Source organism: Lycorma delicatula, chromosome 7 (genome assembly GCF_047948215.1).
Source record: "Lycorma delicatula isolate Av1 chromosome 7, ASM4794821v1, whole genome shotgun sequence".
Taxonomy (NCBI): domain Eukaryota; kingdom Metazoa; phylum Arthropoda; class Insecta; order Hemiptera; family Fulgoridae; genus Lycorma; species Lycorma delicatula.
The window spans coordinates 140,662,282-140,675,399 of record NC_134461.1 but is presented as its reverse complement, the minus strand read 5'-3'; the positions used below and the strand labels follow the sequence as shown (position 1 = coordinate 140,675,399).

General features: G+C 30.7%; 1 protein-coding gene across 8 annotated transcripts in view; it reads left to right on the top strand.

The window, feature by feature from the left end:
- The window catches only part of Dcr-1 (Endoribonuclease Dcr-1), a 174,067-nt gene that overhangs the window by 69,433 nt on the left and 91,516 nt on the right, over positions 1 to 13,118 (top strand). For all 8 annotated transcript variants that reach the window (XR_012757241.1, XR_012757239.1, XR_012757242.1 and 5 more), the window contains exon 14: positions 8,545 to 8,778. Coding sequence is in view for 4 of the 8 variants with exons in the window: in XM_075371894.1 (XP_075228009.1) it covers positions 8,545 to 8,778 (234 nt within the window). In the remaining 4 variants the exon portion in view is untranslated. The remainder of the gene's footprint in view (positions 1 to 8,544; positions 8,779 to 13,118) is intronic.

Genomic DNA, 13,118 nt, shown 5'->3' with positions numbered 1-13,118 from the left:
AACAATTTCATAGTATGTACTGCTTCACCAGGTTAATTGATTAATTTTTTTAAATATTGAAGATTAATGTAGTTCTAACTTTAGTTATAAACTAAATCTGATTATTATTTATCAGAACTTCTACAGTTAAATGAATCTGAGAATGAAAGTGAAAACTAGGACATTTTATTAATCTTTAAATTATATAATTTTTTTAACCAGTCATAACTTTTGAAATAATAAATAAAATGACCAATAAAATCAAATGAAATAAAGATTAAATAACCAGGTAAGATTTGAAATTCAGTTAATTAAATGAAGTAATATAATTTTTATAGTTAGAAAATAAATAAAATTCCATAACTCTCAATTGCACCAACAGACCATATTTATAGCAGTTTTTTTTTGTCTTCAGCCATTTGACTGGTTTGATGCAGCTCTCCAAGATTCCCTATCTAGTGCTAGGCATTTCATTTCGGTATACCTCTTACATCCCACATCCCTAACAATTTGTTTTACATATTCCAAACGTGGCCTGCCTACACAATTTTTTCCTTCTACCTGTCCTTCCAATATTAAAGCAACTATTCCAGGATGCCTTAGTATGTGGTCTATAAGTCTGTCTCTTCTTTTAACTATATTTTTCCAAATGCTTCTTTCTTCATCTATTTGCCGCAACACCTCTTCATTTGTCACTTTATCCACCCATCTGATTTTTATCATTCTCCTATAGCACCACATTTCAAAAGCTTCTAATCGTTTCTTCTCAGATACTCCGATCGGCCAAGTTTCACTTCCATATAAAGCGACACTCCAAACATATACTTTCAAAAATCTTTTCCTGACATTTAAATTAATTTTTGATGTAAACAAATTATATTTATGACTGGAGGCTCGTTTCGCCTGTGCTATTGGGTATTTTATATCGCCCCTGCTTTGTCCATCTTTAGTAATTCTACTTTCCAAATAACAAAATTCTTCTACCTCCATAATCTTTTCTCCTCCTGTTTTCACATTCAGTGGTCCATCTTTGTTAGTTCTACTACATTTCATTACTTTCATTTTGTTCTTGTTTATTTTCATGCGATAGTTCTTGTGTAGGACTTCATCCATGCCATTCATTGTTTCTTCTAAATCCTTTTTATTCCTAGCTAGAATTACTGTATCATCAGCAAATCATAGCATCTTTATCTTTTCACCTTGTACTGTTACTCCGAATCTAAATTGTTCTTTAACATCATTAACTGCTAGTTCCATGTAAAGATTAAAAGTAACAGGGATAGGGAACATCCTTGTCAGACTCCCTTTCTTATTACGGTTCTTTCTTATGTTCTTCAATTATTACTGTTGCTGTTTGGTTCCTGTAAATGTTAGCAATTGTTCTATCTCTGTATTTGAGCCCTAATTTTTTTAAAATGCTGAACATTTTATCCAGTCTACGTTATCGAATGCCTTTTCTAGGTTTATAAATGCCAGGTATGTTGGTTTGTTTTTCTTTAATCTTCCTTCTACTATTAATCTGAGGCCTAAAATTGCTTCCCTTATCCCTACACTTTTCCTGAAACCAAATTGGTCTTCTCCTAACACTTCTTCCACTCTCCTCGCAATTCTTCTGTATAGAATTCTAGTTAAGATTTTTGATGCATGACTAGTTAAAGTAATTGTTCTGTATTCTTCACATTTATTTGCCCCCGCTTTCTTTGGTATCATGATTATAACACTTTTTTTGAAGTCTGACGGAACTTCCCCTTTTTCATAAATATTACACACCAGTTTGTATAATCTATTAATTGCTTCCTCACCTGCACTGCGCAGTAATTCTACAGGTATTCTGTCTGTTCCAGGAGTAGCAGTAGTATTTTGTCTATATTCCGTCTAATAGCAGTAGTATTGATAAATTATCAGTATTAATTTGTGACTGAAAAAAGAATGACATTATTCTCTACATTTTTGGATAAAATTTTAATCCACTAACATGTATATTCACCTGTGAAGCTGTTTGTATTGTCTTGATACATTTGTGAATAAAAAAAAATCTTCACCAAGGAAAATATATGCATAAACATTTTTGTTGGAACATTATTTCATGATATTCAGACTAGCAAATCTAAACTACATCTGTTAATAATGTTAGTGTAGTAAAAAAAAATTGAAAAACAAAAGTGTAGCAGTGACACTCTCTGCCTCCTCAGAATTGAAATGGTTGGAAATGTAATAAATTTATTTATTTATTCAGCAAAACATCTTATGCCCAATAACAGCTACTGAAAGACGATAATGAATTTTTTTTAGGGTTTGAAAAATGTCCTGCCTGACCTGGACTTAAATCTGGAACCTCCAGATGGAAGGCAGTAATGCTACCACTCCACCACAGAGATTGACAGAGTACTGATCTCCTTGGTAATGAACATATCATTACAAAGCGTAGAATTTTATCATCATTTTAAATCCTTTTCCTTGTCTCTTCAAATTCACTACATTTTTGACAAGTTAATTTTTTTTTCACATATCTTAGTATAGCAGATAAATAAGATAATTTTTTTTATTAATTAGAAAATTAAATTATGTTCGTTAACAAATAGTATTACATTCAGAGTAATGTATTCGTTTAACAATCTTTGATAGAATGGATCTTCTAGGTATGAAGAAGATTAACTGACAAGAAAACATATTTGTTGATCATTGTATACTTTACTGAAGTGTAAAGAATTACAAAACGGTCTTAATTTGGATCTATTATTCACTGGATTATTTTTCTACTCAATCTACTTTGCAGTTAAAAAAATGAACATTTTAAGAAATAATCAATCACTGTGTTAGGTCAGTTTCATGAGGAGTGATATTACTCCATTTGATAAATGGAGTATTATCACTCCTCATAATAGTATACTAATGGAGTAATGTAGTATTTTATGCTAATATTACATTTTAAAAAAAATAATTACTTTTTTTTCTACACTATTATATAAAGAGGAAGAGGGTTTTTATTTGTTGAAATAAACAAAAAAACTACTCGATCAATAGTAACCACATTTGTACCAGTGTTTCTAGGCATAACTGAGAAGGATTTTAAATATATTTAATCTTAAAAAATCACAACAAAAAAAAATATATATATATATTTAAATAAAACAGAAACTTTAATGAATTGAGTTAATGAACTGTGAACTGTGAGTCTCTATCACTGTGAGTTAGGTTTGAAGTGAACGATTTGAGTCAATCGAATGAACATTACTACAAAAAATAATAGAATTAAATTTATGCTAAATGAAATGATATTAAATAAATTTAAAAAAATTCTATTTAATAATAATGGGCTTACTGTTGACTGCATGTGAAGCTACAGTGGTGAGGTATGTGAGTACCTCGTGGGAGGCTAGACTAATCATCACCATCAACTGATAACAAACAGGGTACCCATGGGGCACTATTTTGGGAGGTGCAATGGGGTGCTCTTATAGTATCTCTGCAAACAATCATCAGATCTTTAAAATTCAAATAGGGTATTTGTTAGTAGGTTGAACGCTAACTTTTGTATGCATCAGGTACACTCTTGATCTAACAAATCATGGTTATTCGGAAATGTATGTATATATAAAGTTTGTTTGTTTGTTATCGCATCACGCAAGAACCAACCGACCAATTACTTTAAAATTTGCAGGATACATTCGTGTTATCCCAGGGAAGGTTTTAAGCCATCAACCAAGGCCCTAGCTCCCTTGAAGGTTTAAGATATTAAAAATATTCATTATTTCTTTGTCCCAAGGAGGGTGAAGTTGTAAATTAAAGATATTCATTAAGAAAAAATTAATTAATCCTTTTACTTTATTATTATATTTCTGCCACCATGGCAAAGAAATAAGTTATGAATTTTTCATCGTCAAAGGTGTGTTTACTTTAGTTACCATAGTTACTATTATCTTATCTTTTGTAATTTAGTTTCTTTTTCAGGTTTGTATAAAGCCTGAATACTATAATTACATTTATCAGTTATTATTATCACAACTATGACATAATGTACAGTGCGAGGGTTCAAGGAGTGGAGCCCTCTGGGTAGATGGAAATGCCAACTGAAGTAAGCTCTGCAGGTGTGGTCAGGTCACTGGTCCCCCTGGCAAATTGGAAATGGCAAGCAAAGCAAGTCTGCAGCCCTAGTATAGGTCCCTTGGTTTCGAGGAGCCCCTGAGTTGGCTCCAAGATTCACCCAGGCTGATCTAAGCCCCAAGGATCCAAGTTCTGGCTAGTGTAAAATATTTAAATAAACGAATCATTTCAGTGACTAATGTCACTTTTTTATTCATTTTCTATTTTTTTTTAAATATATAAATTATAAAAAAAAAAATTATATTATTATAGAAAAGTTAATAGATGTTTAATTTTTTAAACTAAATACTCTTAAAATAGGTTTTCAGTAGAAAATGTGGTTAATTAAGAATATTGAACAAAAATAATTGGTTTAAAATTGATTAACATTGATTGATGGTCTATTGAAAAACTGCCATTACGATGACTTTTGGTTATAGGATTTATATGACACCTATACATTAAAAACTCACAGAATTAAAATAAATCCACTCGCTAAGAAAATACAATTTATATGATTAATATGGTTTCATACGTTGAACAATTATATTAAGAAATTAAGTTGTATGATAATATAAATTTATAAATATTGTGTTATGATTAAACTTTTTTTCATGTACACTGCTTGTCCATTTAATTTTCTGCCATCTCCTCCATGTCAACATTTCAAATGTCTTAAGTATTTCTTTTTTAACATAACATTTCATGTTTTTTCAAATCTAACTACATAATGGTGGTTTCTTTATTTTAAATTGGCTTTCTTAGTTATGCTATTCTTATCATTTCATTTTTACTTTTGCAATCTTCTATTAATATGATATTCGTTTAATTTGTTAATTCTCCATTCTTTTGGAATATTCATTGCTTTACTGTCTGCTACCTTCTTTACTGTTATTTTGTTAACATTCATTTTCATACACAGTTTGTCACAGTGGTTTCTAGTTGAAATCATTTCTTGATTATTTTGTGCTTCATTTCTTAAAAACTTATGTGTAAATCTTCTTCCAATTGATTCTTCATTTTATAAGTGATGTTAATTATAATTTACATGTTCAAAATTAATTGGGAATAGTCAGGATTCTTGCTTTACTCCTTTTATAAAATCAAACAGTCAATTTGTGCATCCTTTGTTTTCCTACTGATAATATGCATATTTTATTTTTCTTATTGTATTAATTAAGATTTGAATTTTTTTCATTTCAATTTATTTTCTGGTTTGTATCCATTAATTTGGTTGAATGCTTTATATATTCGTCAGTGAAACCAAGTGTGTAAATTTGAGTAAGTTTTGCAGGAGAGCCTTAAAACTATATATTTTAAAAAGTAAATTTCATTGAATACTATTTTCAGTGAATATTATTGATATAATAAAATAATTAATTCTTAAAAATAGTTATTTTTTTATTTATTATTGGAGTTACACATATTTCCATAGAAAATATTGCATGATTTATGGAGTTTCACACTTCTTAAGAAAATTTTTTAACATTATCGACATTATCTAAGAATAAAAAATGGTATTTTTAATTGGAATATTTGTTCAATACATTTTGTAACACCTATTTGTGAAGGGAATAAATATATGAAAATAACTGATAGAAATAAAATAGCATTTATTAATAAAATAGAAATTAAATCTAATATTACACATTCAACTTTGGCATAATTTTTCTAGTGATGAGGAAGTTCATCGCAAAAGGCATGGTAATCTGACTCTTAAACTTTTTTTTAGAGCTTGTTGGTGATCATATTCTTCTTTTTTTATTTTTATGTGCTCTTGTTATAGCGGTGGCATGTTCTCCATTTCCTGTGTTAGCTGATCAATTATTGATCGTCTTGTGGTAATTTTTGTCCAATTTGTGTCGGTATGTTTTAATTTACATTCTATTTATCCATCAGGTATATATTTTTAATCAATTACAAATCTGTTACTGTTGGGTTCAACCTTGTGACCTAGTCTTACTGAAGAGTAGCATTGTAGACTAGAAAAGTTTTTAAAACAGTATGATAAAGGTACTGTACCTTATAAGGAAAAGATAGTTTCCTTATAAGGAAACTACCTTGCTTCTCGGCAGTGCAGTGCATAATCAGCTGCGACATTAATGTTCTTATTTTGGAGGCATCTTTCTATAGCCGAGTACATTGATTCTACCTCCATTTGGGTGTGGCCCTTTTCTTGATACTTTTGAATGATTGTTATATTGTGAATTCTAGATACATTCAATAATGCACTGGACAAACATGCATTCCGATTTTGCCCACAACAGCCATCGCTCCAGAAAATTATTTTGCTTTGTTTGTCATGCATTTTGAGGCAAATTTTCATTAAGAATGAAGAAACTATAATAGAAAAAATTCATTTCCAGTCACTTTGCTTTCAGTCTCATCCCACATAAAGCAATAACCATCATGTGTTCCGATATTATATATTGTAAAATTATGTACTACAATTTTTGTCTTTTAATACATTGCTGATACTTTGTTGTTTGGTGCTAACAGGACTGACTGCATGTCCATAGTAAAAATCAAATCTGATGTTTCTGCAATTTTGTCAAAATTCTTTAGCATCTCTGGCTTCCTGTTTCATTATATGACGATTTCTGTAGTTCTCATCAATTTTATTTGATTTAAATGAAACAGATATATTGCAAAAAATATTTGAGGCATTTTGGAAAAAATCTTGGGCAGAGAAACAAGAAGGGGGCCTCTCTAGGGCTCTCAGGGGAGGGGCCTCTCTAGGATCTTTTCTAGGATGAAGTATTGAAAGATTCATTTTCTGAAACTCTTCATTAAATGTTCTTGAAACAGGAACTACATTATGGTCTTCACAAAATATATTTTGATAAAAGCACTGTAGCTCTTGTTTGCTAAGCCAAACTAGTTCTAAATACAATCTTTGTGTTGATGCGTGGCAATAATGAGGTTCAACTTTGGCCAATAAATTAAAGAATGTAATAACATTTGATCTTGTAAATTTAGATTTTAGTTTTCTGGGATGGCTTTTTGAACTTTGCTTAGTATTATTGTAATTAGCATTCCTTTCTTCACAGTCTTTGACAGTTGTATTATTTTTTATCTATAGTAATGTACAATTATGCTTTAACCCAAGAGTATTGTTGACCATATTTTTACAAACTTGATACATCTGACAATTATACTCAAGATGATAACCTGTGGAATAATTACGTCTTGAGTTTTGAACTTCACCTCATCGGTGTTAAAATTTATGTAAATTTGCAAGGCCCCTGACATATTCCCGTTTCTCTGCCCAAGATTTTTTCCATAACGCCTCAAATATTTTTTTGTCTTTGTTCTTCAGTGAGCTTATGTCATTCAAGAGCAGTTTTCTTTTGATATAATGAACATTTACATGGACTGTTATATCTAATGCTAGAATCAGCGTTTAAAAAATTTTAATGCCACGGGAGATGATAACAAATTGTCTGAAAAACAAAACAGCGAAGAATGCTAGTAAGAATTTTCTGTAACTCCTTGAAACTTTCTTATGTAACAAGGAAAAGTGTGTATCTCTTCTACACAATTCTTTTACAGCGTTTTTTACAAATATTATACAAATATATGATTTAACTTTGTATTTCTTATATTGTACTTATCTAATATTAACAGCTGAATATAAAGAAAATTGTTAAAGAACAATATTCGAGCATTTACATAAGAATTAGTGGATGCCATACAGCAAAACCAACTTAAACAAGGAGATACCCAGTTTTCCTGGCAATCTGATTCCTCATGGAGTTACATTATTTTCTGGTTGCCATTTAGAAGGTTTATTTGAATTCCTAGGAGATGCACACCTTGCCATGTTGTAGTTACGCATTTTAACCAACAGTTACCACTAAAATTCAAACTTTGTTAAAACCTGGAGTTACACACTTTTCTGGTTTCACCGACAATATGTAAAACAAACAATTTTACCTTTACTTTTTTTTTTTTTATGTAATCTCATCCATTTTTTAATTAATTGTAATTACATAATTCCTTGAATCCACTTTGGTTTTTTTTTGTTGAAAGTATTAGATTCATTTTTACAGTGACCCTTAACTTCGCAATGCTTTTTAGGGGATAGAATCATCTTTTTTTTTTAAGAATATTCTTATGATCCACTGTTGTTGATCACATTACACAATGACATTTATTAAATTTATGGAATTTAATAAGTACACATTAAAATAAAAAAATGTAATAAATGTGATATTTGAAGATGTCAGTTAAAAGTTAGATGTAGTTTATTATTATATTTTAATATTTATTTTAAATTCTCTGATTTCTCAATGAAAAAAAAATCATCCTATTCTTTAAAATCATTTGTCCACTTCTATATTTTATCAAACTGAAAAATTATTTAACTGACTATCTTCATAAAAAAAAAATCTTTTCCTTGGTATGTTTGTATTGTATTTTATATTTATTAAATTTTTACATTTTTCTAATTGTGAAATATTTTGATTGTATCTTTTTTAGGGGCATCCTATGCCTACACATGTATTATCAAGACGTATAGCTGCTTTAGAAACATGCAAGGTATTACATCAGGCTAAGGAATTAGATGATAATTTACAACCTATAGGAAAAGAAAGTTTTCAAACTTTAGATAGTCCTGGAGAAATTCCTGATCCTGAAGAGCCTCCACCTCAGTTATGGGATACTGAACCCAGACCTGGAACTACAAAACGACGGCAGTACTACTATAAAAGGGTCTGTTTGTATTCTGAAAATTATTGTATATTGATTAAAATATAATACTAAAAAACTACATAGTAGGTGAACACAGAAGATGTTTTTGGAACTGTTTTACAGCTTCTTGATTGATTGTCTGCTATGCACATCAACTGTGTTTGAATGGTAAACAACATTTATTAGATGCCTTATTGTGTTCTAAAACAGCTTTATTCTGAAATTTTATTTAGTCCAATTTTAATTTTTTCCGTTACTAAAATTGAACATTTCTGAAACAAAATTTTATATTTTTTCAGTCTGTTGTGATTACTGTTCTTTATGATTTAAGTAAGTAATTTTGGAGAGTAGGTTTAAGAGTGTGGTTAAAAGTTGACCTGATTTTATTCATCTGTTATAAGTTATAGAAAATAACTTGCTAGAAATTGAAAGAATGTGTGAAATTATTGCAGTATCAGTGAGATTAGTTTTGCTAGTTGTTGGGAAATGTCTTTCTGTTTTACTCTGTGTTTTCTTTATTAACCGTCATTGAAACTTATATACATATGTATATATGTTTATATATAACATGCGTGTGCCCACACACAATTGTGCATGCACAATGATTCCAAATTACATGGCAATCTATCAGAAGACAGAAGATGATTCTATAACCAAATTCAGAAAGAAAATTCATATAAACATAGGTCAGAAAACTGTTTGTTAGTGAGTTTCAGCTAATGAAATATTTAGTCCTGCTTTCTGTTCAGTCTTTCAAATTAAACTGTACTAAAATTCTTGGGATACAATCGAGGGGCAAATTTGGCACTTCCTTGATTTTATTTGTTTATTTTAATTTATTTTTTTTTATTTTATTTTGTTTTATCTTAGATAAAACAATTTTATCTTAGATAAAATTGTTTTTGATCTAAGAAATTGAAAAAAAGTGGTCCCAGACCTGTATCTCATTTAATTTTAAGAAAAACAGGTAAAACACGAAAAAGTTTTGTTGGAAAATACACTTTTTTAGGTTTGAAATAAAATAAATTTGTTAATTTACCAATAAACAACTTTACCGTACATTAACAACATGTCCATCAACTCTCCAAATGAAAAAAAAAATTGTGGTATCACCCATTGTGAATGATTGATAGAAAAATAATAACACAAAATCCACTCAAATGACTATTTGAATGCTAGACATTAAATTTAATCATTGATCAGCTGTTATTGCCATCATATGAAAATATAAAAATTTTTAAATGTTTTAAAAGGATAGCTTTCAAATTTATTTTTGTTAGTTTTAGCATTTGTATGTAAATTGTTTTGTTTAAAATTGTATTACTTTTCCAATTCAGTTTTTTTTTATTAAAGTTGAATTTCTCAAATTTATTTTTATTATTAATAATGTTATGTACATCAGTTTTCATAGACTTAAATTCTCTACAAAGTTAACTATACATTTTTATTTGTTTATTGGTAAATTACAAAGTTATTTTATTGCAAACCTAAAAAAAGTGTATTTTTTGACAAAACCTTTTCATGTTTTTCTTAAAACCTAAGTAAGATAAACATCTGGGACCAATTTTATTCAATTTCTTAGATAAAAACCATAAGAAGCATTAAAATGTACTCCAAAATTTTTATTACAAGAATTTTAGTACAGTTTAATTTCACAGAGGTAACAGAAAGCAGGGGTAAATGTTTTGTCAGCTGAAACTTGCTAATGAATTGTTTCCTGACCTATGTTTATATGAACTTTTTTTTCTTATTTTTGGCTATAGATTGTCATGCAATTTGGAATTTTATATATATATATATATATATATATATATATATATATAAATGGATTCGATGGCCTCCTCTATGAATCATGAGACCTTGCCGTTGGTGAGGGGGCTTGAGTGCTCAGGGATACAGAGTAGCTGGACCGAAGGTGCAACCATATCGGAGAGGTATCTGTTTAGAGCCAGACTAAGGAATGATTCCTGAAAGAGGGCAGCAGCTCTTTCAGTAGTTGTTAGGGGCGTGAGTCAGGACGACTTAAACGGCCGTATCAACATCACTCAGTCCTCTGAGTACTGCGCAGCTGAAAGCAATGGAAAACTACAGCTGCTTTTTTTTCCAAGAAAATGTGGCTCTGCATTTTCACATAACAATAATGGAGGCGCCTTCCTTGGTAAAATATTCCGGAGGTAAAATAGTCCCCCGTTCGGATCTCCGGGTGGGGACTACTAAGGAAGGGGTCACCAGAAAATTAAAAAATAACATTCTACGAGTCGGAGCGTGGAATGTTAGAAGCTTAAAAAAGGTTGGTAGGCTAGAAAATTTAAAAAGGGAAATGGATAGGGTGAATGTGGATATAGTAGGAATTAGTGAGGTTCGGTGGGAAGAGGAAGGCGACTTTTGGTCAGGTGATTTTAGAGTAATTAACTCAGCGTCAAATAATGGGCAGGCAGGAGTAGGTTTCGTGATGAACAAGAAGATAGGGAGGAGAGTGGAGTATTTCAAAACGCATAGCGATAGAATCATTGTAATAAGGATAAAATCAAAACCTAAACCGACAACGATTGTTAACGTCTATATGCCTACAAGCGCCCATGATGATGATGAGGTAGAGTGTGTATACGAAGAGATTGATGAAGCAATTAAACACGTAAAAGGAGATGAAAATTTAATAATAGTTGGAGATTGGAATGCAAGCATTGGAAAAGGCAAGGAAGGAAATATAGTGGGTGAATACGGGCTGGGCAAAAGGAATGAAAGAGGGGACCGACTTATAGAATTTTGCACGAAGTATAATTTAGTAATTGCCAACACCCAATTTAAAAATCATAATAGAAGAATATACACTTGGAAAAAGCCAGGCGATACTGGAAGGTATCAGATAGATTATATCATGGTTAAGCAAAGATTTAGAAATCAACTCGTTGACTGCAAAACTTACCCTGGAGCAGACATTGATAGCGACCATAATTTGGTGATAATGAAATGTAGATTGGGGTTTAAAAACCTGAAGAAAAGGTGTCAGATGAATCGGTGGAATTTAGAGAAGCTTGAGGAAGAGGAGGTAAAGAAGATTTTTGAGGAGGACATCGCAAGAGGTCTGAGTAAAAAAGATAAGGTAGAAAATGTAGAAGAAGAATGGGAGAATGTTAAAAAGGAAATTCTTAAATCAGCAGAAGCAAACTTAGGCGGAATAAAGAGAACCGGTAGAAAACCTTGGGTTTCAGACGATATATTGCAGCTGATGGATGAACGAAGAAAATATAAGAATGCTAGTGATGAAGAAAGTAAAAGGAACTATCGGAAATTAAGAAATGCTATAAACAGGAAGTGCAAACTGGTGAAAGCAGAGTGGATTAAAGAAAAGTGTTCAGAAGTGGAAAGAGAAATGAACATTGGTAAAATAGACGGAGCATACAGGAAAGTTAAGGAAAATTTTGGGGTACATAAATTAAAATCTAATAATGTGTTAAACAAAGATGGTACACCAATATATAATACGAAAGGTAAAGTCGATAGATGGGTGGAATATATTGAAGAGTTATACGGAGGAAATGAATTAGAAAATGGTGTTATAGAGGAAGAAGAGGAAGTTGAGGAGGATGAAATGGGAGAAACAATACTGAGATCTGAATTTAAGAGAGCATTAAAAGATTTAAATGGCAGAAAGGCTCCTGGAATAGACGGAATACCTGTAGAATTACTGCGCAGTGCAGGTGAGGAAGCGATTGATAGATTATACAAACTGGTGTGTAATATTTATGAAAATGGGGAATTTCCATCAGACTTCAAAAAAAGTGTTATAGTTATGATACCAAAGAAAGCAGGGGCAGATAAATGTGAAGAATACAGAACAATTAGTTTAACTAGTCATGCATCAAAAATCTTAACTAGAATTTTATACAGAAGAATTGAGAGGAGAGTGGAAGAAGTGTTAGGAGAAGACCAATTTGGTTTCAGGAAAAGTATAGGGACAAGGGAAGCAATTTTAGCATTCAGATTAATAGTAGAAGGAAGATTAAAGAAAAACAAACCTACATAATGGCATTTATAGACTTAGAAAAGGCATTTAATAATGTAGACTGGAATAAAATTTTCAGCATTTAAAAAAAATTAGGGTCCAAGTATAGAAATAGAAGAACAATTGCAACATTTACAGGAACCAAATGGCAACAGTAATAATCAAGGAACATAAAAAAGAAGCTGTAATAAAAAAGGGAGTCCGACAAGGATGTTCCCTATCTCCGTTACTTTTTAATCTTTACATGGAACTAGCAGTTAATGATGTTAAAGAACAATTTAGATTCGGAGTAACAGTACAAGGTGAAAAGATAAAGATGCTACGATTTGCTAATGATATAGTAATTCTACCCGAG